The sequence below is a fragment of the Melanotaenia boesemani genome, chromosome 22 (assembly GCF_017639745.1).
Source record: "Melanotaenia boesemani isolate fMelBoe1 chromosome 22, fMelBoe1.pri, whole genome shotgun sequence".
NCBI lineage: Eukaryota > Metazoa > Chordata > Actinopteri > Atheriniformes > Melanotaeniidae > Melanotaenia > Melanotaenia boesemani.
In genome coordinates this window covers 15003177-15030462 of record NC_055703.1, presented here as the reverse complement: position 1 = coordinate 15030462, position 27286 = coordinate 15003177, and the positions used below count along the sequence as shown (strand labels likewise).

The 27286-nt window shown below is 40.8% G+C and overlaps 1 protein-coding gene across 3 annotated transcripts in view; it reads left to right on the top strand.

The window, feature by feature from the left end:
• The first annotated feature begins 594 nt into the window (after positions 1–594).
• The window catches only part of LOC121633750 (tyrosine-protein phosphatase non-receptor type 14-like), a 33160-nt gene continuing 6468 nt past the window's right edge, over positions 595–27286 (top strand). Inside the window, exons 1-14 of one of the 3 annotated variants that reach the window (XM_041975971.1) lie at positions 595–933; positions 10233–10621; positions 12132–12307; positions 20724–20821; positions 21526–21593; positions 22024–22094; positions 22195–22282; positions 22386–22474; positions 22577–22664; positions 22842–22924; positions 23144–23204; positions 23633–23711; positions 25015–25481; positions 25576–26838. In XM_041975971.1, the coding sequence (XP_041831905.1) occupies positions 10448–10621; positions 12132–12307; positions 20724–20821; positions 21526–21593; positions 22024–22094; positions 22195–22282; positions 22386–22474; positions 22577–22664; positions 22842–22924; positions 23144–23204; positions 23633–23711; positions 25015–25481; positions 25576–26838 (2805 nt within the window). In that variant the 5' untranslated portion in view covers positions 595–933; positions 10233–10447. Of the gene's footprint in view, positions 934–9682; positions 10034–10232; positions 10622–12131; positions 12308–20723; positions 20822–21525; positions 21594–22023; positions 22095–22194; positions 22283–22385; positions 22475–22576; positions 22665–22841; positions 22925–23143; positions 23205–23632; positions 23712–25014; positions 25482–25575; positions 26839–27286 lie in introns of those variants that run through there. The other 2 variants (XM_041975973.1, XM_041975972.1) reach the window with 2 other exon arrangements.

Below are 27286 nucleotides of genomic sequence, written 5' to 3'. Positions count from 1 at the left end.
GGGGACATGAATATGTGAGGGGACTCCTTTGTTCGACGTTTAGTCTCCTCCGTGGCCCCTGGAAAACCATTAAACGATGAGGACTTCTCCCAGGAGTCCCGCATTCCTCAGATTCCTCCGGTCTGATGTCAGAGCGGAGGAAACGGCGCTCTGCAGGCGTCTGCACCCGCTGATGCATTCATGAGCCCCGACATGGCTGTGACCTTTGGGCATTACTTGCTTTGGGGGAGATGATGCAAGAACCTTCTCTCTTTTTGTTGTTTTCTATTGACTATTATGTATGTAATAAATACTTCATCTAGCAGAATAGAGAGAAGAACGTACCAAGGGTACACATTTAAAGCCAATTATCGCCAACCTACAGGGCCTTTAGTTTAATAAATCAACTGTGGGGTTGCGTAGTATAAAATAGCATATATTATATGATTTTAAAAGAAAGTTTAAAATGTTGTGGAATCTCCCTTTAGACGTCCGTACTGACTCGAACATTGTAAAAGCCATTGTTCCGACACTTTGTGCAGTTCTTGAATGCATATTTTGCCTCTCTCCCAGCCTGCCCTGAACGCCTCCATTGGACTGGAGGTATCACTACTATAAACATACCGAGAGTCGCAGCGACGGAAGACCACGTCTCTGTTATCCAAGCTGGTGGACTTGTGTGATCGTTTTTACACGTTTTCCCGTTTTATTGCAAAGATAAATACTGACGTGCAGAAGTTTCAGGACCTTCGATTATCTCTGCGACTTTTTTCTTTTCTTTTTGTTCCAAAGTTTTCGCTCATGATGCGATAAAATACCGTCAGGACTTTTTTTTTAATCCATAGAGGATTTTAAAGTTACTTCATGACTGTATGAGGATTATTTCATATCCATCGAGCAAAGAAGAGATTCCTACACTGGGAGCAGAAATCGGCATGTAACGCAGGATAGAGGGTGAGTTGTCTGGCCGAAAGAAAATAACATAAAAGAAAAAGAAAAAAGTTTATTTCTCTGATCTCCAAAGCTTCCAGCAGCTCTGGATGCACGTAAAGAAGAGTAAAACTTGTTGGAAGTCTGCATCAATACTACAGAGATGTAGGCCAAAATGCTGGGCCACGTAGGGTAGGCAGCAGATCTCATATTTTCATGCCAACCCCCCACCCCCCCTCCTCCATTAGATACACGTCCATTAAATCACAGACAAAGTCTTAGATATTCCAGACTTAAGACTGAGACAAGAAAAATGGAATAAGCTTTAGTGGTGGTCAAAACTGGAGGAGGAGTAATCAGGACAGCTCGTTAGATTCCTCAGAGTTAATGAGGTAATCTTGGAATTACATTAGAGCACTTGAGAAGCCCATGGGATCCGTTATTAAATCCACAACTGGATTTGTGGTCATATGCTAGGTGGAGTCTACAAGACCTGGATTGTTTATGACTTTTTAAAACAGTCTTGTGTGATTGATGTTGCATGAAGTCATTCACGTGGGTGAAAAGAGTTAGTGTATTTGTTTGTATAACTATTGATGACACTACCCCTTGCCCTCCTCACCCTGACTGCACACTTTGCATGCACGCTTGTTTAGAAGACGTGCTCGGACATGCTTTTCTTTCTTTTTCTTCTTTTGGACCCTCACTGTAAACAGGTTAAAGTTATGTAATAGTAAATTTAGCATAGCTGCCAGAGGCGTAGGCTGCACACACACACACACACACACACACACACACACACACACACACACACACACACACACACACACACACACACACACACACATTCATACACACAAAAGCACATCTGGCTATCTTTATAAGCTCAGAGGCATGCTGTGTAAATTATATGGTGCAAGTGGCTTGGGAGTACACCCTAGTGGAGAATTTAAAGGACCAAGACTTATTAGAGTTGTAGCCTTCACCCATGTTTCCTGTTTTGGAGTGGAGACATAGGGGATGGTGTTCAAATGCTTAAACTGCTTCAATGCCACTTTTTGTCACACTGTTTCAAAGGAAGTTTTAAGAAATGTGTAGTCCCTGAGGTGTGTTTTGTTAAAGGTCAACAATGGTAAGACTATAATATTTGTTTTCTCCATAGTTTAAACCTGCTTTTATAAGGAAAAGTGGCCGTTGTTTGTGTTGCCAGTGGTCATTTGAGACTAAAGGCCATTTATTTACTATGTGGTGCAAGCATACCTGTAATTTTGGTCAAGGGCTCACGCCCCATGACAGGAAGACAGACAGAGAAAGAAATAGACATCAGCAAGCATTGTTATTATTGTTATAACAGTTATACCAGAGTTGAAGAAATGCAACCCAGATAGCCAAAATGGTTTGGCCCAGGCAGAAGTAGTGACTCGGAGCAAGTTCGCTGTGAATGATGCCCCATTCATACTGGCCCAAATCTGGGTCCTGAAACTGAAGCTGATCTTTATCTGGCCCCTATTAAGGTCAGCACACATGGTCCATTTTTGGTGTGAGTGTAGTTAAATCAAAGCCAAAACTGTGCTAAATCTACAAGTCCAATGTCTGGCCAAATCTGACAACCACTGCTGGGCCAAAGCTGCCAGAACACAACCCACAAATTTTAGCCTTTATCGGCCATATTCTGCTGCCTACCTGGCATGGATCTCCTTCAAACTTTCTTCACGTTTTACAGTGGAGAACAGACTGGATCAAGAGGGATATGACCCGCATTTCATTGGAATGTATTTGTTTAGATGAGATATGCAGTTAATTTGCAAGTTTTAAGCAGGTGTTTTATTTGGGTGAATAAATACATTCCAAAAGAATTAGGTAAAAACTTCAATTGCTTTTAGGGAAGCCTTTGTGTCTTTTTTGCTGTCTAAGCTCTCAGTTCACTTGGAAGCCCAGCACACAACAACATAAATGAGAGCATGCAGTGACCTGCCCTACTCACCCACACTCAACCAGGTGTTTTGTGTGAGCTGTCAATCATTGCTGGCCCCGTCTCCCATAGCAAATCAGGCCTTCTCTCCCCTGTTCAGCCCAGAACATGTGACTCTTCTCATGATTTGGCTCACACATGGGCTTGAATGTTCATAGAGTATTTTATGAGGATTTAAGCATTAAGTTGAAACAATTTCCATTTGATCTCGGCTTTTAAATGTGTGATTTTTCCTTCTCTTGTAGCACATTATGGATGTAAGATTTAGCCGGATGTTAGCAGTAGCAGAACCAAAGACTTGCTACTTTCATAGGCCTGTAAAGTCAGTGCTTGTGACGTCTGCGTGTGTGTTGGTGCTTGAGGGCTCAACGATGAGGGAATTAAAAAAAAAAAAAAAAAAAAGCAAAAAAACGTAGTGGCTTTTTGGTGGTTGAACATACGTGTGTGTCAGTTGTATTTGAGAGTATGGTTGTGAGTGTGATGTGGTTCCCAGGAGGGGGTGTGGGGGGGTTGGGGAATGGAAAATGTGAAAAGCACAGTGGTTTGGCTCCAGCACCCACAGTGGCTGACAACTGATGGTCCCACGCTTCTGTTGTTGATTGTGGAGAACCGCTGCTATCAGTGTCACTGTCCATGTTTATTCTCTCCTTCCCTCAAACCGCTCCTGACCAACTGTACCAACAGGATAAGAGCCAGAGACTTACTGTTGTCACATCCTTTCTGCTCTGTTTTTCCCATACATGGCTTATCTAAAGCCATTATGTTGTCATTGAGATGGGAATCACCAGTGTTTTGTGTGCATTTAGAGGATACACAGACACTCATGTAAACACAGCAGTGCCCCCTCTAAAATCTACCTCTGCGCTTCTCATTTGTATCTCTAAATTGTCTGCCTTTATGACATCAGGCTGGGCTGTGTCATTACTGGTTTGGAAAATCAGTGCCTGGCCAGTGTAAAGCATCCCACTTTGAGCCGTCCCCTCCTCAAATTCTAATGGCAATAAGACAGCACCACCAGCTTGAAACACTGGCCATTCCTTATTGTGTACTTTGGTTATCCTCCTGATAACATAATTTTACTGTTTTTGTGCAGTTTCCTTCTATGATAAATTGTCGTTTTGCATGTGTAGTTTGGCATTGATTTGGAAATTATGGCTGGTGAAGATTCAAAACTACTTGCTATTCTAAAAGTTATGGGCACTCGTACGGTATTTGATTAGCCTCAAAACTTGAGCATGTAAGAAAAAACTGTGCACGAGTTGCAAAAATAGTATCTGAAGAAAAAAATCATGTGCTCAATTATGCACAAATGCGGTCATGAGGAGAACAGGGCTTGACCTTACGCTCACTCCCTTATTGGGATAAGTGAGAGGATGGCATTGTTTCTTCTCATTTGATTGGTTATCATCAGCTACATTCATTTTAAGGATCCTTTAAGTGCTGTTGTTTTCAAGTAAAATACTTATACAGTTCTGTACACGGCAATTTCAAACCCTAGCATAATATGAGATAGTGTTCAGAGAAGTTTTCTTTCTAGGCAAAGTTTCAGTGATAATATTTCTAAAATTAACTTCTGCATTAAAAATATTGCGGGAGTTCATACTTTTTCTCTGGATTGAGGGTGTGTGATAAGCTGCAGACAAAGCTCCTCAACGGTCTGGATGTCACCTCTGTGTGAAGACTCCACTTGATGTATTTGTCACTGTCACTGTGTTCTCATGTAGCAGGCAGAATGTGCCATGTGTGTGTCTCTTTGTTTCAGGGATGGAACTGGTGAGAGAAAAAAAGAGGGCTGAAAAGTGAGAAAGCAGATGCGCTTGTTAGAAGCACGCTGTCTGGCCGTCTGGCTCCACCATCTGTTTGCAGCTGCTAATGTTGTGTGTGCGAGACAGTATGCTTGTGTGTGCAGCTTGACCATGTCTGTGGCCTTTGTGGGGAAAAAAAAGTATATGTACAGTACATATTGTGGAATGTGCACTCTTGTTTTGCCCTTAAAGTGTTATTTAAGCATGGATGTGGACTTTTATAGGTAAAAATGGACACACAGATGGTCAAAGTGTCAAATAACAAAGTTGCCCCTGGTCCCACTGTAAACTTGGTGGAAGTAAAGGTACATGTGTCTTCACAGAATCTAAGTTTGAAACTTTGGTGAACTGTAAAGCAAGTTTTAGTCACTACAAAAGAGGGATAATGTCTCACCAAGGATCAACACCCAGGCGCTGCTGTTGTCCAGACCGACTTTAGCTGAATGTGTCCTGGAATGCATGTATGCTTCAGAGCTGTGTTTCCCCAAACATCTCACTACTGAACTCAGTGGTAAGCCAGTAGGGCACAAGAGGATCAATCTCCTAAGCAGATTTTAGGTATACCAGACCAAATCTGGCTTTTCAAATTCTTTTGTTTTAGGTCTGTTGGAATAGCAGATAGCTATTTTACTAGACAAGACAATACAATAAGCACATATTTCACATATGGAATAATTTAGGTCAAGTATTTCTAACATAAGACTGTTAAATGTCAGCATTTGTTGTTATACATACTGAAATAAACCATTTGACATTTTTATAATTCTTTTTAAGTTACAGAGAGAATGATCTTAACCATGAATGAAATGAATTGGCACATTCATTATTGTTAGATCCTGAGCCCAGGATGTTAGGTCCTCTAAATGCTGCCTGATTTGCACTCTTCATTATTCTTCCAGGTTTTTTTTTTTTAGGTTCACAGAACAAACTGTAAAAAGAGTATGCTAGAGGAAGCATAGTTATGAGCTGTGAAGCACTTAACCCGTTTGTTTTGCTACAGCGCTCATGTGTAACAGAAGGGGAGTGGGATGGGGCAGAGTTGGTATTTCAGAGGGACAAGCAACAGAGATCAGATTGATTGGGTTACGCACGCTACACTTGCTTCCTCGGCTCTCTGCGGCTTGCATCTAATGGTCTTGGCAGTGGGTGACAAAGTGCTGTTTTGTTCCCACTTTTGTGTGGATGTGAATGGAGCACGGCGACACAAGGCTGCCCTGAACCGGAGCAGAGGCAGAACACACACATCAGCTGCTCTCTTCCTAAGCAGATGCATTGGAAAAGTTTATAAGATGTCTGTTTTATTGTATTCTAAAAATCTTAAGCACCTCCTGCTAAAATCGTGAACTTTTACATCATGTATAGTGAACCTTGGTTTGAATCTGCAGATGTGCAGATACATTGCATGCACCTTATTTTTTTATGTTGTTGTACAGAGCAGGCATGTTGGTTATGGTGTTTTGTCAGAGCATGTTTTGGTTTGGTTTATTCTCAGGTGTCCCTTGTAAGCAGAATCCACACCTGAGTGGGTAAAATGGTGATTGGCAGCAAAACATGGCACCCTGAGGGAGAGAGGGGTGGGAAACTCAACCTGTGTCAACACTGTTTATAAGCTCATTTTATAACCTTCTTTTGTCAGCTGTTTGCTAAAACCCACTTACCTAAGTTACTGTTGCACACCTGTCAAGCTGTCTATTCCAGAACAGTATGCCACTGGGTTTACAAGGGTAGCGTACACTTCTTTATTTTCTTTTTTTTTATAGGCAGTAGACAAAAGCTGGTTTCAAAGTAGCCATATGGTTGGGGCTCAGGTTTGGTTATTATCAGGCATAATTAACATAAAAAGTTTTGTCCTACAAGTTTTTACTATTTAAGTTAAAGATCCACTGTATTCAGAAGATTATCGAATAAAGACAGCAGAAAACAAAGTAAGGTCAAATTGATTTTATTACCAATATATTACTATTTGCTGTTCAGATTAGACCTTTATTTATATTTTTAAATAGTATGGTAAACATGAGAACTTGGATTTTTAATGAGGCTGTATATCTGTTCTTAATCATGTCTTAATATGATTACAAGTTTGATACGATTCTAGAGCAGAATCAAGTGATTCAGTGCAATTTTAAGCAGTCTGCTAAAGTTTTTAACTTTATTTTAAAGTGCATAAGTTATATTCTATTCTAAATAAAAATAAGCCATCTATAAATATGTCTTTGGTTGGCTACCTTTAAATAGACATCAGACTGAGAGAAAACACTCTTGTTTTTGTTGGTATTGTGTTGAGATAATGTGCTCAGTATTCTTGTCTTCATCTTCTCTATTGTTGTTGTTCTTTGTGCCAGCTCTATTAGCAACCCTGGATTCACTAGTGTCTCATCAAGTCCAGCAAAGCAGTGAAAGGCGGACACATTGATTGGTTTCATCTAGTATAAGATTGGTTTTGTGGACTAATATAAACGCAGACTCTGCTCACTCAGTGCAGTCATTGTAGTAATTAGTTTGGATCCACTGTCATACTGTACTCTAGCATTTATGGAGCACCTTGCACTGACCCTGCCAGTTTCATCAAAACTTTAACTGTTTTTTAAAATGTAAAATCATGCCATTGATCAACTTATAGTACATTTTAATTGATCCAGTTTTAACTTTATTCTTAAAATTAAGAATTGACTCGTATTAGTAATGTTTGCAACCCAAGTCTTTCTTCGTTTAGCGTTGCTGTGACTGCTGGATTGTAACCATCTAGCCCAGGAAGGAGCAGGACAAAGCAGCTAATCTCTAAGGTAGCCAGGATCAGTCTAAAATAGCAGTTTCTATGCCTTACACAAAAAGATAGAACATGCTGAACATAATCAAGCAACCTTATTTGTGTAATAGTGAGGATTTGGCACAGAAATGACAAAAATGATTAAAAGCTATACTGATGGAGCATGAAACAGTTTAGATGTCTGCTAGCACATCAAACAGCTGAAATAAATTGATAATGTAGGTCCAGAAAAGCTCTCATAATAACTTTTTAAATATTACATCCCCATAAAGCATGTGCAAACATTTATGGGAAATATAAACCTATCTAGCGGTGCGGTAATGTGTTTTTAGTACACACACAGAAAGGGGTTTGCCCCATGCCATATCAGTGTGTGGGAAACGAGCAGAGAGAAAAAAAACACAACAAAAGATGGGAATGGTTTCATATATATTTAGACAAAGCTCACTACTCTGAAAAATAAAAACAACCCTGCTCCCTTCATTTTCCCCTCTCGGTTTCTTAACACCACAAAATTACAATGTGCAAATTTGTAAGTGCATGTGCTGTTTTTGCACGCTAGAAATAAACACAGGGGTCAGGAGAAAATGCTGTGCAGCATTGCAGCTTTTTATTTTTTTATTTTTATTTTTTTGCATCAAGGATTGGGTTTGATTGCAAGCTATTGTTTGTCTGTCTGTCTGTCTGCTTTACTTGACCACACAACCACATGCAACTGATTACTAGTTTAGAGTTGCACCAAATGCTGTCTGGTCCTTTGGCTAACCTTTTAAGAACCTGGTGTGTGTGTGTTTACGTGTGTGTGTGTGTGTGTGTGTGTGATTTAGCAAATGTGTTGTGGTGTGCCCTGTTCATGCATGTCTGTGTTTGTACACTACACAGTGAAAGTATGTATCTTTATTTGTCTCTCTGTTTATCTATGTCTGTATACTTGTTGACAGTGATCTTGCAGATTGGTGTGCCTGGGAACATTTGTCGAGGCACACTCAGTAGGTTTTACCATCAACCTGTGATGTCACTTCCTTTAAGCCAGAGCCAGAAGGGAGAGTCAGAGGATTCAGGTTGGGGGATGAGTTGGCGTCATGCAACTCAAAGCCAAGCTGATTTACTCACTAGGAGTTACTCAATTACTAAAATAGTTTTCTTGCTCAGCATTCATGTGTTGCCATTAAAGCCTCGTAGAGCACAGATGAATAAGATCATGCCACATTACAGTGCACCGTCTCAAATGGATTCAGATGTGAGGAATGTGTTATGGCTTCCAGAGAATCATGGCTGTTGGAATATACAACTGTGAAGCAAATGTGGTTAAAAGTGTAGCAAACAACAACGGGTTTGCAGCTTATTGCCAGATTACATTCAGTCTACCTTTGCTATGTCTTTCCCCCCACTCAACCAGCCGTATTACACAGATAAACACATGCACAGACACTCCTCCTTATGGTGCATACTTGTGTCAGGTGTGCTCTGTTTTTCCAGTCAGGGTTAGAGAGGAATCTGGGCCGGAATCCAAGCTGACTATCAGGAGCACATTGCTAGAGCTCAGGACAAGAAGCAACACATCCACTCCATCTTTACTCCTCCTCCTTCTCCCTTTCTGCTGCTCATCTCTCTCCCGTTTCCTTATTTCTTTTCTTCTGATTGCTGTAGCTTTGTTGTCATATTTTTGGTTGTATTTCTCACACATATGTGTTAATTTTAAATCTGTTTTTGGAACCTTTCATTTAGGCTTTTTGTTGCTTATTTTTTAAACCTACTACTTCTTGTCTTTTTAAGCCTCCAATTTCTAGATTTCATTCTGCTTATAACAAGAGTTTGGAGCCTTTGCAGCAATATTTGAGATTCCTTACTGATTTTTTTTGGGGGGGTTCGGGGGGGAATTCTTCAGTTTTAAGTCCCTACCTTTTGTGTTTGTCTTCTTATGGTGCTGCAGTTTGATTTCTACATGTTTGAGTCATAAATGTACTGAATACCTGTCTCTGTTTGTGTGTTAGTGCCCTGTCTTACTTCAAAGGTTTTTCTTCTATAGAAACATGAAAGCGAAGAATTGATGACAAACCCAAAGATGTCTTTAAAGACCCCTCTCAACCTTAAAACCTCAGGTTGTGTGTTTTCCTTGAGATGGTTGCAGTTAAGTTTAATGAGTTTCTTACACATTACTTTTATTTTGTGGCAGAAGCTGGTGAAAATTGTGTGACTTTGGAAACACATCTGCATGTGTAATTTTACGCACTGCTGTGTTACAATGTGTGGCACTGTTGCTGTCTAGCAAAGAGAGGGAGAGGGGAAGATAAAAAAGGAAGGGGGAAGGCCTCCCACACAGGCAGATATGAGTATGAGACTTAGAAGCTCCATTAGTTCCTCAGAGCCAGCTGCCGGGTTCAGATGGATGTCTGTGCTGGAGTGTTTGATCTCCAGTCATCCATAGCCTTACATCTCTGCTTCTGTCTCCCGGCTTTTCCCGACATTGGGCCTCTTGGGGCTGGAGAGAGCGCAGCTGCCTGAACTATAGGGTAAAATTTGCTGCTGTACCATTTCGCTTCTGCTTGCATCAGGGCACCACCACTGCTGCTATCTCTGGTAAATCTGCTAGCTCAGTATGTTTTTGCTTGTTCATGGGGAAAAGGCATGATGATAATACTAGAAGTATGGTGTGGGAGAGGACCATGTAATTGCTCCATTTTTACGGGTTCAAATTGAGAAGGAAGTTTTAAGATAAATCTGCTATTCTTTTTGTTGTCATTGACTCTTTGTCCTTTTGTTTGATCTCCCTTTACAGCCCACATCCATCCTCCTCCTCCTCTCCGGACAACTTTGGGAATGGGCCAGCGCCTTGCCTGGGTGCATCTCTCCACCCGGTGGTGTGGCTGGCGTCGTGCGAGAGTGAGGAGGGCAGCAGCCAGGTCATAGAGCTGGCCCACCCCTCGCACCACTCGCTTGCTCTCAAGTGACTTTTGACCCCTTGACTCAGCCGTGACCCCGCCTTGACCAGCCATGCCATTCCGGCTGAAGCTGCGGCGCACACGGCGCTACAATGTCCTGAGCAAGAACTACTTTGTAACCCGGATCCGCCTACTGGACAATAATGTGATTGAATGCACCCTATCAGTGGAGAGTACAGGACAGGAATGTTTAGAGGCGGTGGCCCAAAGACTGGAGCTTCGGGAGGTTAGTGTTTTTCTTTATGTGACAAGTTTATGTTGAGTTAACACTGTTTACTTGTATGATTGCCACGCATCTCTCCCCATACCCTGTGCATGTCTCCCTGCCTGTTGCTGTCGGACTCCTGCAGGGTCCTTGTTTGTCTAACGAACCGTGGCTACCTCTGTCCTCTTTTCACAGCAGAATAAAGGGATACAGCTCATCCACTCGTCTCAATTAACCCCCCCTGTTCATTTTCTCTGAATGCTTCCTCCTATCATCTTCTTCTGTTTTTTTTTTTTTTTTTTTACTTTTCATTGAGGTTTCTGCACTCAGGAATGAGGAAAGTGCCTTTAATTATAATATTTTTTTCTCTCTTCGTTTATGGATATTTTTGGGAACTAGTGGCCTGTATTTGAAAATGAAGAGACAGGGAGGTGGCAGAGATATGCAGTAAAGGGCCAAAGGCCGGGACTCCAGCTTAGGCCTGCTGTGACAAGAACTTTCAGCCTCGGTTAGGGGTGCTGTCTTAACCCGTTAAGCTCCTGGTTCTCCTCTCTTTTCTTTCCCCCTTTATTGTGATCATTAATCAACTTTAATAAGTAGTTAAAATAATAATAATAATCATTAACAAACAGGAAATATGGTAATAATAACTACAGTTATGCTGCTGTCATAACTATAAACACAAAACAGATGTATATAGCTTTTCATTGTTTTTGTCATTTTACTGTTAGTGGAATTATGTGTGAAAGACATAAATCACAGCAGAGAATGTGTGCGTGTGTGTTTGTTTGAAGATGGATTGAGAGTGATGAATGCATGTGTCTGCGCCTGTTGGGGCTGATGACAATAAGACGTAGAGCGGGGAGGTGTAGTGCATACTCTCATAGTGTTGTGGTATTTGCCAGGTGTCAGAGATGTTATAAATAAGGCGGTGTGACACCACAACTTTAGTTAAGCAACTTCAAGTTTCTTTTACAACTGTTGATTACCACTATCATAGTCAAACAAACTTTTGTACATTTTTTAAATTAATATATTTCTCAGAAGCTCACAAATTAACATCATCTTTCCTAAAACCTGATTTATTGATTCTCTGTATTATCTTTCACTTTTCATCTCTTGAAAAAATGACACAAGGTCATGTTCATTTTGATTTATTCAGACATTTTATCCTACTGATTGTGTTTAATATTTTTAGCAGAATGACAAGATTCAATGAAGGAATATGTCTTAAGAATTAACCCCTCTCTGATCCTCTTGTCTTCCATGTATTATGCTGTTCCACTCCCATTTCTTTCCTCTGCAAATTTCTCTCCATCTCTACAAATCCCTTGATATTTTACATTTATCCACCTGCCATTTTCCTTTTCTCTCTTTTGTTTACTTATATCGTTAATTTTAATTCACCTTTATTTCTCATTTTGGTTCTCACAAAGCACTTTCTTTGCCTTATTCCCTCTCTTGTCTTTCCTTTCTATGATATGGTTTTGTCCACCACAGTGACACCCTTTTATTTCTTTCCCATCTGTAGACCCACTACTTTGGGCTATGGTTCCAAGGGAAGACCCAGGCCCCGGCCCAGCGCTGGGTGGAACACGAGAAGCCCCTCAAGAAGCAGCTGGACAAGTTTGGCAATGAGCCATTGCTCTTTTTTGGAGTCATGTTTTATGTCCCCAGTGTTTCCCGTCTGGAGCAAGAAGCCACCAGGTAATGAGTCTCCAAAGACACTTTTTGTCTTGTGTGTGTCTCAGAAAACTTTGTTGTCTATAAGGAATGCTAACGCTTTGCATCTTAAAAAGTAGCTTCTTCTATCATATCAGACATTTTAAGGAAAATAAAATTTTGAAAATAAATGGAGGTTTTTACAATTATAGTTAAATGCTTTTTGGCACCTGACCAGCTGTGTGTGTGATTCCCAAGTAAACAGTGTATATGCCAGATAGCTTGCCATGGATCCAGTGTTATTGTATAGCAATTCGGAAGACAAATTTTGTTTTACTCCAGAACATATTCCAGATGGATCAGTTTGGACGAATGCTTTAGTATACTTTTAATTTCTGCAGAATCATTTTAAAGCTACAGCTCAAAGTTGGTTAGCTTAGTTTGGCTAGCAATGCAGCTAGCTTAGCTCTATTAAAAGGTAAAAGCATCTGTCAGTACATCAAATTTTTGCTACTTATTTTGTGTTTAAGCCCAATGAAAATACAAAAATGGTGTCTCTTATAAAAAGGTTTGTAGTAGTAAATTTGTAGTGTTTTTTTTTAATGTGTACAATTGTAATGCTTAGCAAAGAAAAAAAAATAGAAAAACTGATTGTAGCATCTGTTTGGTGAATCCCTAAATGTGTTTATATTCAGACCTATAAGAGCTGATTTTACACTCCTGTATAACTGCCAGGTTTTAGGTTAACTTTTAAAATGTGCAAGCGAAGAACAGAAAAGTCATGTTTTTTCTTGCTTTTGGTGTGACGTGGTTTTGACAAATGCTTCTCTACATGTGGCTGCAAATAAATGGTGTTACTAACTGAATCTAGCTGCAGAAGAGGTCTCTAAATGCTGCTAGATGTTTCTCTCCTCATTTCTGCGCCCACACGTATTAAATAATAACAGAGCCAAATTCCCAACAATAAAAGAAGGAACCAGGCAAAAGTTAAAAGGGAGGCCTTGTGGACAATCACTTTTTTTCACTCAAATATTTGTTTTTTGTCTGACTTTTTATTAGATGGGAAAACAAGTCTGAAATTGTTTCGGCCTATTAAGACAAAGTAGTTAACTGCAGTCTTTTTGAAAACATTACAAAACTGCTGCTCTACTCTTTAAAAAGTGTGTTTTTCTGGGAGTTATCTGGTAAAGCCACCATCCAAGTAAGTTAAAGACAACATTTGTGCAGTAATTTTTCTAAATTTACATAAATGATGATTATTCAGACAGAAACTCAGAACTAGCAGACAGTATAGAGCATTTTCATCGGGGGATAGACATCTGTCAGCTGCTGCTCCATCTTTTCTGCTCTGTTGTAGCAGTAGCACTACAGCTGCACGAGCAATCCATCCTGCTACTCTTCGCTTTCGTGCCTGAACAGCTCACATACAAGATACAGCTAGATCCTGTCTATGTCCAGCAATATTGGCTACTCTTTTTCTCTATGAAGTAGCTCAAGTTTGTCACTCACTGTTTTTTGTTGCTAAAAAGTGTCTTGCTACACATTTACCAAGATGAGAACATTGGTTGTAAAGATGGTAGGTAAACAATACATAATACCTAGAAAAAAAATCAAAATCAAGGATTTTGGGAACTGTTTCAGTTGAATGTGTTGTAAGAAAGTTCAGTCTCTAAAAGCAGGAGCAGCTTATCGAGCTTGTTATTTTATGTCACTTGCCACATCAAACCTTGGTGAAACCTTTCATACCCTCATTATAACTGCTTTGTTGCATCATTGTCCATTGAAACAAAAAAGAATAAATAAAGTAAATACTACTGAGACAATCAACAAGTAGCCATTCCTTTGTAAAAACACGATGTGTTGTCTGCAAATGTGTGCTAGCTAAAGTGTGAAGTGGAGAGTGCATGCAGGGGTCAGTGTGTAGCAGGCCAGCCTGGCATTTTGAATTCATTCTTTCACAAACTCGCACTCTGTAGGTCTGCCTCGCACCGAGCTGTTGAATTTGTGGCCTCTGCTTTGCTGGATTTGGGAAAGGTTGAACGCAGGTCGCAGCTTGACATTTTGACACAAGCGTTAGTTTGAAGGTGTGTGTGTGTGTGCCAATCTGGTTTATTTTAGCTTTGAATTCTTAGGAATTTTTGAAAGGCAAGACTAGACACGAGTTTATGTTCTCACACTAAAAGCAATAAAAAAAAATCTTGGATTTGAGACCAGCCAATGTGTGTATTATGGCAACATAGGGGAGTGTCTAGAGAGTGTGTGTCTCATGTTTGTCATGTGGAAACCAGGATCTACTCTGGTTAAAGCATGGTATTTCAGGAATCCTCTTTGGGCTTTTATGATATGTATGTATGTGTGTGTGTGAATGTGTAAGGGGGTTATTGAGTTGCAAAGGTTATGATGGGGGCTTAGTGGCAATTTAGGAGACAATGGATGTCTCTTTTTCTCAAGCCCTGTCTCTTTTTCTTTCTTGCAATCCCTGTACATGCTGTCACCTTTACTCCTTTTATCAAGAGCAGATCTCCACATCTTTAGGGTGACACATTTTCACTCTGTTCCTTCGTCCTCCTCTTCTTCTCCCCCTCTTTCTCCTCTTTGTCAGGAATGTTGGCATAGTCATCTAGTGTAGGAGGCGGACCACACATTCCTCCCAGTAGTGCTGGGCTGCTGGGGGTAAAGGAGGGGGGTCTGGTCTAGAAAACATATGCACACACATAGACATTCACACACCTCACAAACTCTCCCAAGAATCTTTTCAGAAGCCAGCTGCAGCCCTGTCACAAGAGTTGGTTACAATACTTCACATTATAAGACCATACATGCTCCCTGAGGCAACTTTTCTAAAACCCCCATCCTGTTACTCTACACATCAACTTGAAAATAATATCCATGACCTTTCTGAAGAAGTTAAAATATTTTTTTAACCATTGCTGCAATCAAAGGTTTAAGATAGATCTGTAAGTCTTATCTTTTGCTGTCAGCTGTTTCCTTTGAGAACTCAATCAGTAACACGGTTAGCTCTTTCAAAGAGTAGATAATTTACAGTCTGAAGGTCGATCCTGGATTCGATCCAGCGGAGCAGATCTTTTTCTACACACCTGGTTAAATGACATGTGGGGAGAGGGGGGGTTCATAGGGGAAAAATGACAGTGGCAAAACGAACAGAGAAAGTAAAAAATGTGGCAGCAAGTCTTTGCTTTGGATTTGTACTTGTCATTTATGAGGTCTTAGCTCCCTGTTTGTTTGTTTTTTTTCTCCCAGAATTTATACATATTTATTTTTTATTGCAGAAACAAAATAATAGCAAACAGAAAAGTTGTAATAATTGATTTGAAGGGTACAGGAAATAGTCTATTCACAATCTTTATAACCAGTAACTAGAAAAGAAGAAGACAGACTATGTGTAAATTTACTGGCCAAGTTGTTTGATGTGGTCAGGTCTTTGAAGTTCAGTGTTTGACTGATATGTAATCTGATACTGGATCTCACTCTTTTCCTGTCTATCCATCCATCTGTTATTCCTTGACTCTCTTCCTCTCTCTGTGCAGCTGTGAAAATGAACCACAGCTGGAAACTCATATCTCTGTAAGCTTTGTTGTGATTATTTGAGGTTACATTGTGCACTATATGAAATTATAAAGGTTTTTACCATGTTTTGCAGTGTATTTATCAGCCCAGTTACCGTTCAGTGGATTTCAAAGACATTTTTCTCAGTAATTCGGTAATTCTTTTCTTATTTCTCTTTCACTTAAATACTCTGTACACTGATTTCCATTTTTTTTTGGATTGTGAGAGTTGTTGGTAAAATACATCAAATACTGATTTCTGCTTATTTGACATTACAAAGAATACACCCCCCCACCCTTAGAATATAAAAATGTGCAATCATGTTAGAGTGATGGAAATCACACAAAAAATTGAAGCTTCATAAACTCGTTCACACTCCCCCTCCAAGTCCAACCCATCCCACTTTCATACATGGTCCTAAATCAGACAAAGCGACCTCAGTCTGAGCAGGCATGTTGCATTTTATCCGACTTCACAATCATTAAAGTGAGACAGACTTTACAGTTTTGTGCCAGAGAAGGCGTGACGCGACAAGATCAGATGTAAACAATGGATTGAACAATATTGCGTAATAATTTTGTCAGCTCCAAAACACAGTTTGCTGCATGTGACGTCATGACTTCTTCTGTGCATGTGGGTTACGTTAGGGTCATAGACTGTTCATACTAGAGTCTGCTGGTGGTCACATTTAAATTTTAATGTGAACAACCAAGTAAAAAAAAATATTGGATCACAGAAAAGAATGGATCATTAAAACCTGCAGTGTGAATGTAGCTCCACACCCAGATCATGCAACTGACAACTGGATCACCATAAAAACAAACAAAACTTTTAAAGGCATACTGTACCTGTGATAAATAAATGGCACATTCAATTGGCTGGCAAGTATTTCTCACAAATATTGTCCTGATTTTAAATAGTTTCAACCAATTTTCCTCTTCAGGTTACCAGAAAATATTTTTTAATGTTCTGTATAGTTTTGATTATCTGGAAAGTCAGTTAATTTGTATTTACGTTGCTTGATGACCTATTGTTGGACAGTGTTTGGAGAAAGGCAGGCAATTTTAAAAGAAGGTAGAAAAAAAACCAAAACAACAACAACAAAAAAAAGAAAAACTCTCATGATCTAAACCTGCCAATAAAGGTAGCACATATAGTTGAGCTGAATTGTTGGCCAGCATAAAACTAATGTAACAGGTTTGTTTTGCTACTTAAGAAAATAAAAGATAAATTGATCCAATTGACTGATTAAATATTTTAGACTTGATGTCTGTACTAACTACTGTTTGTTACTTGCTTGTAACTAGATCTCCATGCTCGGCAGATCTCGCAGGGTTTTAGAGTGTGTGTGGTCGAAATCTTCAGTTTCTGTGTGTCATTGATATGAAGGAGGGAAAAACTGTCTCAGTGAGAGAAAGTGAGGAACATAAACGAGAGCTGTTGACCGGAGCGAGGCCAGCTGGCCTCAGCGCCCCCCAAGGCTACCAGCTCCAACAGCCTTGAAATCCTAGCTTTGTTCAGCTAGTTATCACCACCACACACAGACACACACACACATGCGAAAAACACACTAACGCACACACACAGCTGTACTCTGTTGTGCCCCTTGCTGATTCAACACATTTCAAAGTGAAATCCTCTCGCCTCCCACACAAACCGTCTGGACCCATCACGGGGGTTGAAGGGGTGCTCAGGGTCACACCACTGCAGAGGCAGTGGGAGAGGAGGAGGGGGAGTTCAGCCATATGTACACACATACTTACATTCATGCATGCATGCACATATGCTCTCAGGCTTGTTGTCCAGGCCACTTGGACATCTGGCAGCATGTCTTGGACGTGCGTGGGCATATAAAGACTTCTTTGTGCCTGTGAGGCTAACTGGACTGCCAGCAGTGCACTCTGCCATGGTGGAAGTAACAAGAAACATTCAATAAGGAGAGCACGACCCTGCATCTAAGTATGTATTTTCACCGGCTGTTACAGCGTTGTGATGTCATTCTGACACAGAGCACATGCCAGGTGTGTGTTGCGTAAAGGGCCTCATTGTGCAGAAGTATGTGCAGGTTTACAAGCCAGGGATAAAATAAAATAATTTAGCTGTTAGTATGTTTACTGATGTTCCTGAATATCTTAGTGATTATTCTGTGCAACCAAAAGGAGATGATTTTTATATTCCCTTTATGGAATGTTAAGGTTGGAAAAATATGACCATACATCACATGGTGGGAGAGTTTCAGCTCTCCATTGAAGCCATAAGTAGTTGAAAAAAGGGCAAATCGACTTCCACTTAAGGTAATGTCCAGCTTACTTTGGGTAGCCACTGGATTTTTGGATGAGCAGGCCTAGATTTACAATACAGATAAAGTTGTTGTCAAGTTTATTCGAGGGCTGACTTGTCTTTAGCAGACCAGTATGGGTACAACTGTAACCAAAGTTTATTCACAGATAGCTGGTCATTACTTCAGTACTCACCTGCTGAAATGTGTTTTGGAAAAGAGAGACTCATCTTTTTGAAGTTAATTCAGCCATTTACAGTCTGCTTTATGTGTGTATAAACACCATTGTGTCGTTGCCATTTAACCTCAGAATGTGAACAAACCACAGCCAACCTTAAGATTGCCCCTGGCCCCATGCAGAGACTGCTGGGAAAACATGAAGAGTTTGTTAAAAAAAAGTCCACAATCATTTTAAAGTTTTTTTTTTTTTTTTTTTGTCCCGCAAGTCTCCTCCCCTCCTGACCGCATCAGGCCCCGCCCATTTCTCCAGCCTCTGTGGTTGGGGTAGGTTAATTAGAGGGTTGCCACGGGAACGAAATGGCATCTTAGCCAACGGGCGTAATGACAGGGTGAGGGGAGGAGGGCGGGGTCAGATTATAGGTCCGGGAGTATGCTGAGAGGAGCTCAAAAAAGAAAGAATATGGAGAAGTGGGGGAGAGAATGTGGAAGAAAATGTGAAACATGAAAGATGTGAGGCGGTAAAGCAAAACTACACAAGAAGTTGAATAAGTGAGGATAAATTAAAACTGAAGAAAGACAATTTACTCTGGATTTTGCGTGCTTGTTGAGAGTGACGAGGAATAAGTGAATGACTAAGCATGTAAGTCTGCGGTTTCCACATAGATGTTTGGTTACTTTGGCATGGGCCATCTGTGTGTATTAACTTGTGTGTGGGTGTGTGTGTGTGTGTACATCATAAAAGGTGTCCCACAGCTCACATTGGAAAGACTCAGCCTGTGGTCACCATGGCAGCAAACAGGAAACGGTGTGTGTCTTTTTTTGCAGCTGAGCCCGGTCACCCTGACAGTTCTCTCTTTCCTCCTGTGTGGCCACTCTTCATTCTTCAAAAGACAAACATCCAGCTGGACAACAGCTAAAAGTGGACAAACAGAGCACAGAAACTTAAGGAGCTTGGTGTATTTCAGCCTCTTGGTTTTGGGACTTTTACCACATCTTTTTTGAAGACTGCAAGCGGGCTCAACAATATGAGCACTGTCATCGTATTGGCTTACAGTCGGTTAAACCACCACTACCCAAAACCACAGTAAAATGAGTCCTAGTTTGCTTCATATTTGCACAGCAACTTTAAAACTTTTCTTCTGTGTCAATTCAACCTAAGATTATACCCAAGACATAATGTGTTGATGTAACATACTTGACAGACCTATAAGGTTGCATTGTTTATCTCTTACTGTTATACATTTGACATTCCACTCAAGGCAAAAATTAGTCAGTGGTATTTCAAATAGAGGTGATTCACTCATTCCTCACTTCTACAGCAGGCCTCTCTGGTTTTGTTCAAACTGGCCATTGCTGTTGCCAGTAGCCTTGACGCACACTTTCTGTTGCGCATACCAGAGACAGACCAATAAGTCTCTGTGTGGTGTCACCATGTTTGCAATCCCTTAGTTGCACAAGCTCTTCTTGCTTTCTTTGGATAAATGTGTCAAACCTAAACTCCTCATGTTTTCCAACACGGTGTTCTGAGGGGAAAAAAAAATCAACCACAAACCAAATTTTCTGAGTTTCTGAAAGTTAAAAAGAGTGCTTTGCTACCACCACCCAGCCAGATTTCTTTCTTTTTTTTGTAGTAGGGCCAGACTAATCCTAGTCTGGCTTTTTGGGGCCAATGTAGGTACAAGGGTAGTTGTTTATTAACTTTATTAATTAACACATTTTCTTCAAAAAGACAGGTCATTAGCAAACCATTTTAACTTAATTTTAACTTGATTTGTTGGTAACTTCTAAGTTTGAGTAGCTGAAAGTACCAATAAGGATGGTAAAAAAAGTAGTTTGATTTATTCAAAATATCTCTTGCTTCATTCCGTCAGATAAATCAGTTTTAACAAATCAAATTGTAACTGAAGGCATTTTGGATATTGCAGTCAGGATTATCACTAATGAGAAGCTTGACTTTGCATATTTGTCTTTATTTAAAGTATCTAAACAGTGATAGCACTAGCAAAGGCAGAAATGGTAGCTACTGTGCATACAATAGTTAGAAAATGCAGTGAAATTGAAAGAGGTCCTCTGTATTCCTTGCTGATGGTTCTTGGTCTGCACAAGCTACTGTTAAAGCCTTTATGGTGGTAAAATAGCTATTGTTTGTGAGAATTCAAAACAAGCTTTTTCTTCCTTTTACTTGTTGCTTTTGGTATACTTGTAGGTCTTTGCAGGGATCATGTAGAATCTTTTTATTTCTAAGCAAGGTACTGCAGTTTTTTTAAATCCTGGTCTTAGCTGTTCAAAGGTCCCTGACAAATGTCTGACAGATGATTCTTCCTACCAAACTTATTCATTTGCAACACCAGTGTCACATCTAAAAGATTATATTTAATGCTCTTCATCTCTTCTTACTGGTCTCTTTCTTACCATACTCCCCTCCTTTCTTTGTAGGTATCAGTATTACCTACAGGTGAAGAAGGAGGTGCTGGATGGGCGACTACATTGCACAGAAGAGCAGGGGATCAGACTAGCCGGCCTAGCAGTACAAGGTAGGACATATACACGAAGAAACATTTCATGTGAATAATCTACCAGGGAGACGGACAACACCAGAGAGAAGGGTGAGGACAAACTCACACATCCTCAGGTCATCCTGACTCCACTACCTTATATGGCTGCATACCACAGAAAGAACCCAGTCCACTCGAGTTCCTATGTATCAGTCCCGACGTGCACATACACACATCCCCACTCCGTCCTCTCTGTCTTGTTCCTGGGTGCTGTCTATGTCCCAGTGGGAATGTAAACAGACGGCTTATCAGCAGCTCCAAGGTTAGCTTCAGCAACTTCAGGAAGACGCTTATCTATCGGGATGCAAGGCTCCTCCACTCAGCCCCCGTTTGTTCAGCAAACACAACTTAGTGCTCAGTACAAGCTCTATTAGAAGAATGAGCATGTTATGGACATGGGTTGCAGGTGGGGGCTTTATTGATGTATTGTAGAAAAGTTTGACCACACTATCCCACTTTATGAGAATGTATATAAAATATATAACACCTTAAATATTTAATTTTAATAAGCATTTGGTTTTAAATGGCTTTGAGTTGTAAAATGACATGAAAATAATGAAAAGGTAAAAATAATTCAGTGAGCTAAAATGTGACCAATCAAAAAAAAAAAAAACAACTATATTTTAAACATGATTACATTTGTTTATTTAGTTTTAATAACTCAATACGTTTCTGATTTTCAGCTGACTTCGGAGACTTCAATCACTACCCGTCTCAGGACTTCCTCAGGGAGTATGTGCTCTTCCCTGTGGTGAGTCCTCAAACCTTGACTGTGCAAATCTGAATTGTAAGCGTGCACACACTGCCTGAAGGCACACATACTTGGTGTTGTCTGTGAACCTCCTCCTCTTGCAAATCTGACTGAAAGAATACACAAGAATGTGGTGAAAATTTGGAGTGAGATTAAAATGAAGTGAATACCAAACACATGCACACTGATTCATGCATGATTCATCATTATCTACCATTTAGTTGTGGAACTTTTTGACAGGCAGCCTAAGAATGTTTTTCAAAGGATTATACTCTTCTGCTCTTTAAGATTAAGTTGTTTGCTTTTCCTTCCCATTTCTCTATCATTAATTCTTCATTATGCAATTCTGATCTTCCCAGTTTTGTGGTCTGACCCATCATCCCTGTCTTATTTTCTGTATACTCATTTGTTCCCCCTTGTTTCTTCTCAGAACTGGCCCAATGGAGACAAAGCACTGGAGGAGTGGACCAAGAAAGTTGCTGAGGAGCATAAGAGTCACTGGTACTCTCAGCTGCATTGTATACTCTTTTCAAGATTGAAAAGAAAGAGGGGAAAAATTAGATTGCTTGTGACTTATACCAAGTTTGTTTGCACGTTACAGTCGAATGCAGGCCGCTGAAGCAGAACTGCTGTATATCAAAGAGGTGGAAAGACTGGATGGCTTTGGCCAGGAGAGCTTTCCTGCAAAGGTAGATCATTTACTTTTAACTGCCACAGCTTAAAGTCAATTAATAGTTTTAATTTACCACAGCTCAAACAGGTTCTTTAAGCTATTTTTTTCTCTTTCTACAGGACAACTACACTAATGATATAATCATTGGTGTGTCTTTCATTGGAGTGTTTGTCAAACACAGAAATGGGAGATCCATCATGCTCCACAAGTAAGTGTTTAATGATATATTTTTGTCTTTTTTCTGAGCCCATTTGTGAATATGAGGTTGTGGGAAAATTCAAATCTGCATTTTTGTTTGTGTGTATGACAGGTGGAAGGACATTGGCACCATAGCTCACAACAAGTCAGCCATCACAGTGGAGATAACAAGCAGAGACGACACCATCATTTTTCACATGGTGAGTGTTGTGTCTGCAGGTGGTCTCTGCACATTCACACTCAAATGCTTTCTACAAGGTTTGTTGGTGGAGGGGGGAAATATAGGGTCAAGTTTAAGGCTTGGTTTTTCTGTAAATAAAATGTCTGTGCTATGTAAAAATGCCAATGTTTTTCTTCCCCTGTGTGTGTGTCTGCAGGAGGATATGGAAATGGCAAAGTACATTGCTCGTCTTTTCACTTCTAGGCACAAGTTCTACAAACAAAACAAGATCTGTGCAGAGTGAGTCTCGAGGCTGCTCAGCGAGGCCATTAGCATGCTAATGAATCCACTATTGTTTGTCAGCTCATTTTTATTAGTTTAGCTCAGCTGTATTTTGAGGGATATGTAAGAGCAAAACTAATTATATAATATCAGCCAGGTGATTCAGATCTTACAGTTGTATGAATAATCATCTGGTTTGTGTTGAATTATCTTTTACGCTGTCATTTTTCTCGGTAGGCCCACTCACTCACCTGCACCAATCAGGAGGAGACCCACTTGGACTCACCGTCTGTCTCTGGTACAGTTTAGAAGTATTTGTGTTGATGCTCTTAAAAACAAGCAGTCACTTGGGAATGCTTCTGGCCTGTATAAATGGTTCAAGGAGACAAGGCATAGAAGATTTAAGCCCAAGCTCTCACTCCCACTCAGGGCAGCTCCTGGTTGTGCCATTGAGTTTTGGTTTGAACATGCGTTGGAGTTATTGGAAAGTTAACAAGGGTGTTGCTTCCGGTGCGACAATAAAGGCAGTGATTTCTGTGTCTCCCTCCCAGCAGGCCAGACAATGGCAAAGGCTAAATGTGGCACAATAGATCAGTCTTTCAACTGGAGAAATCCAAGCTTTGGCCTTACTCTATTTTCTGACTCTGTAACGTTTATCTGCCTCAAAGACTAGGATAGTAGCTTTACTTTTAACTTTTAACTGTGTTCCTTCCTGTCTTCCTATAGCCACAACCCCCATCCTGTAACTTCCAGTCAGTGCATTCCCAGTATGGAGAGCATTATCAGGACACACAGAGCTCACAAGGTATGTGTACAAAATGGACACACGGAGATAGATTTAGAAGTGTTCTGTCTTCCATCTCACCACTTAAACTACCTTATGATTTAAGATTCTTGACTCCCTGACATAAACATTCTGAGTTTGCTAATCATGTCTTTCTCATCAGGCGTGTGACTCATAGCTCATTTGTATTTTAAAAATCTCCCAGCCAATTAGAGCCCAATGTTTTAGGGGAAGCACAACACTGACCTCATGTGTGCTTCACCCTTTCATCGACTGTTTCACACACTCAGACGCCTTATAATCCAAAGAGCTTCACTCATGTCGGCTTTACAATAAAACCCGAGTGGAAAAAACATTCTGGGTGTGATACTATGTGTGGGTGTGAGATCATTCCACAGTGTGACCTCAAGCATCACACTTTGATTCGTTTGTGTGGAACAAGACTGTGTGTCTCCTTTACTTTAACGTGGAATATTACTAGTCAATATAAACTGTCAAAATATTTTTATATGTGGTTGGTATTTTATAAGATTGAACTACAGCAGTGGAAAACATCACTACAGCAGGAAGATTTAGCTGCTTATTTTTTCTCCTGCCATTTTATTTATATATGTTTTTCTTAGAGCTTAGAGCTTGACGGTTCATCACTAGGTGCTCTGATCAGTGTGTTTGGAGCTGGTCACCAGTTAAAGGAAGCAGAGATAGCAGATACAGCTCTGTCACTGTTTAAAGCTTTTAATTATATCATATAGGAATATTTAATAATCTAAATGTACTTTTTGTAGACTCTCAACATTAGAGAAAAGCTTTGCATCATGTTTCCAAGCCCACCCCCAAAATCTGATTATTAACCGGAGCTATTTTGAAAAAGCTTTTAGTAAACTGACCTTTTCCTGGGTAAATCTCAGATGCCCAAGTGTAAATGATTGCAGCATGTAATGTACCTCTATATGTTGTTTTTCATCAGTGCTACCAGGTTCTTAATCATAGTGCAGAAATTCTAGGACAGACTTTACAGTTTCTGTCCTTCCTTTTGCTTCATATTTCCTCCTTAGTTAGAAATCACCAAGCAACTCTCTCTCTGGTTAGAAAGAATTCTGTGCAGACAGGATACAAAATAAGTCTAAATTGACCTGTTTTGTTTGAGATAATGATGTTTGAAAGGTTTCATCTTAGTTGTGCTGTGCTTATTTTGGTCTGAGTTGCTGCTGCTTGCAATAGTTTAACTTAGGCTGTAATTAAGCCCATAGAGTTCTCCGGAACTCAGATTTTTTGTTTCTTTTTTTTTTTTTTTTTAATTCCTTTATTTTCCTTTGCCCTACAGACAGCATCTTCCATGATGACCCTTACTACAAGTCAGAGACAAGTCTGGATCGCCCGGTGGACCTAACATTTCGAAACGGTACCGTGCCCAATGGAAGCATGTACAGCAGCCCCAGCCTCAGCTCTCTCAATCGTTCCCAGACTTTCATCCCACCATCACACAGGTCCTCCAACCTCAGCATCCCCAGCAGTGAAATCATGCGTCCTGACTACATCCCCAGTCACCGTCACAGTGCCATCATTGCTCCTTCCTATCGGCCAACGCCAGAGTATGATGCTGTCATGCGGCAGAAGCGACGCATGCTCCCCGCTCACCATGACCTCCACAGTCAGTCACTGCGCAGTCTCAACATTAGCAATGCCTGTGCTTATAGCCAGCCCAAAACTTTGGTGTATAGCCAGCCAGAAATGAGGGAGAGGGGTCCATATCACGTGCCTGGTCCCAGCCCTGGACCTTACGCACAACAGGTAATAGTGGAATCCATGTGTTTATTTTTAATTTTTTAAATAAAGTTTGTATTTCTTCTTGGTTAAATACATCTGACATTTTTTTCATCTACAGATCAGCTATAGTAAGCCAGTGTCCCATGGCCCCCATCAGGGAGGAGCACCAAGTAGCCAGGGTCCCTGTCTGTCACCTTGTGTTAATGGAGGTGGAGGCAACAGTGGCGGTGTTGGAAGCTCCATTTCCCATACCGTCAGCACACCTGAGCTGGCAAACACCAAACAGCAGGGAGCCAACATGGGAAACTATGCAGTTACAGCCAACATGCTGAGAAACCACATGTCACGACCTCCTCCACCTTACCCTTCCAGCTCCTTCCGCCCAGCCACCAGCACGCCAGATCTTGCCAGCCACCGTCATCGTTGCATTGGGGGTAGTAGTCCAGAGCTGGTTACCCGCATGGTGCAGCTATCAGTCAAGACCTTCCAGCCTGACAGCTCAGCTGTGGTGCACCAATCACTGCAGGAAGTTAGTGAACCATTAACTGCAGCTGCTAAGCACCGGTCCACTCTGGGCAAGAGACACAGCATGGAGGTCATCAGCAGCATGAGAGGAGGGGGTGGGATGGAGGGCCTAGTCATGAAAAGCATGAACGCTCCCCTTCATCGGAGGAATACTCTCAGAGAACATGCTATGCCATCTCAGCCTCAGACCATTCCTCAGCCTCAGCCACAACCCCAACCTCCACCTCAGCAGCCAAAGGAGTCCATACCCATACAGAAAACTTCCCAGAATGCTCCTGAGGCTTCTGTAACACCACCAGCAACAGTGGCCTACCAGCATCAAAAGACTCTTTCCAATGCTACAATGCTTATACACAGTAGTGAGAGTGAAGAAGAGGAGGAGGAGGAAGAAGAGCGGCCTGAACTGGATGTTCAGATCCCAGGTCTCAACGAGGACATCAGCATCAGTGCTCAGCTCCAGGCCGCTCTGGCTAAACTGCCAAACAAACCCCCTCCAGAGTACCCTGGTCCTCCTAGACCTCCTGCCGATGCTCAGATCCGCCCTCACAATCACAACCCCACTCCCCATCAAAACCACAGTCAAGGACCACATTGCAACCAGGGAACAATTGACCCCAATCAAGCACTCAAAACTGTGCAGAGCCATGGTGCTGGCATGCCTGGGGTTGGTGGTGGTGGGACACTGACAAGAGGGGATCAGAGTGGGGTGAATGGAGCAGTTTTAGGTCCATCCATTTCAGAGCCAGACCTGACCAGTGTGAAGGAGAGAGTAAGAAAGGAGCCAGTCAAAGAGAGGCCAGTCTCAGAGATGTTCTCTTTGGAGGACAGCATTGTGGAGAGGGAAATAGCTCAGAGGGTAAGAAGATCACTTATTTATCTACACATGCTGAACATTAGTAAAACTAACAATTACACTTCTGGTTTTAGGCTGGCTTTGTATTTTTTATTTTAATTATATATTTTTTTTATTTACATGAAGATGGACAAAAAACAAGATTATCTAGTTTTACATTTTTCAAAATTTCAAAGCTTGTTTACACTTCTCAGTCTAGTCTGTTTGACCACAGGAAAGAACATTAAAGGAAGCGGTGATTAAATCTGAACATGTATGAACTTGACTACAAGTTGGACTGTAAATTACTCAGTTGAAAACATCTCTGGATGGCACGATGCAATCCACTACAGAATGATTGGGAAACTCTCTGTCACAGAGGTGTAACTGGGGAAAACAGGATTAGACAATCATTTCATTACTTTTTGAGACACAGTGTTAAACAATTGTGAGATATATGTGGTAAGTATTT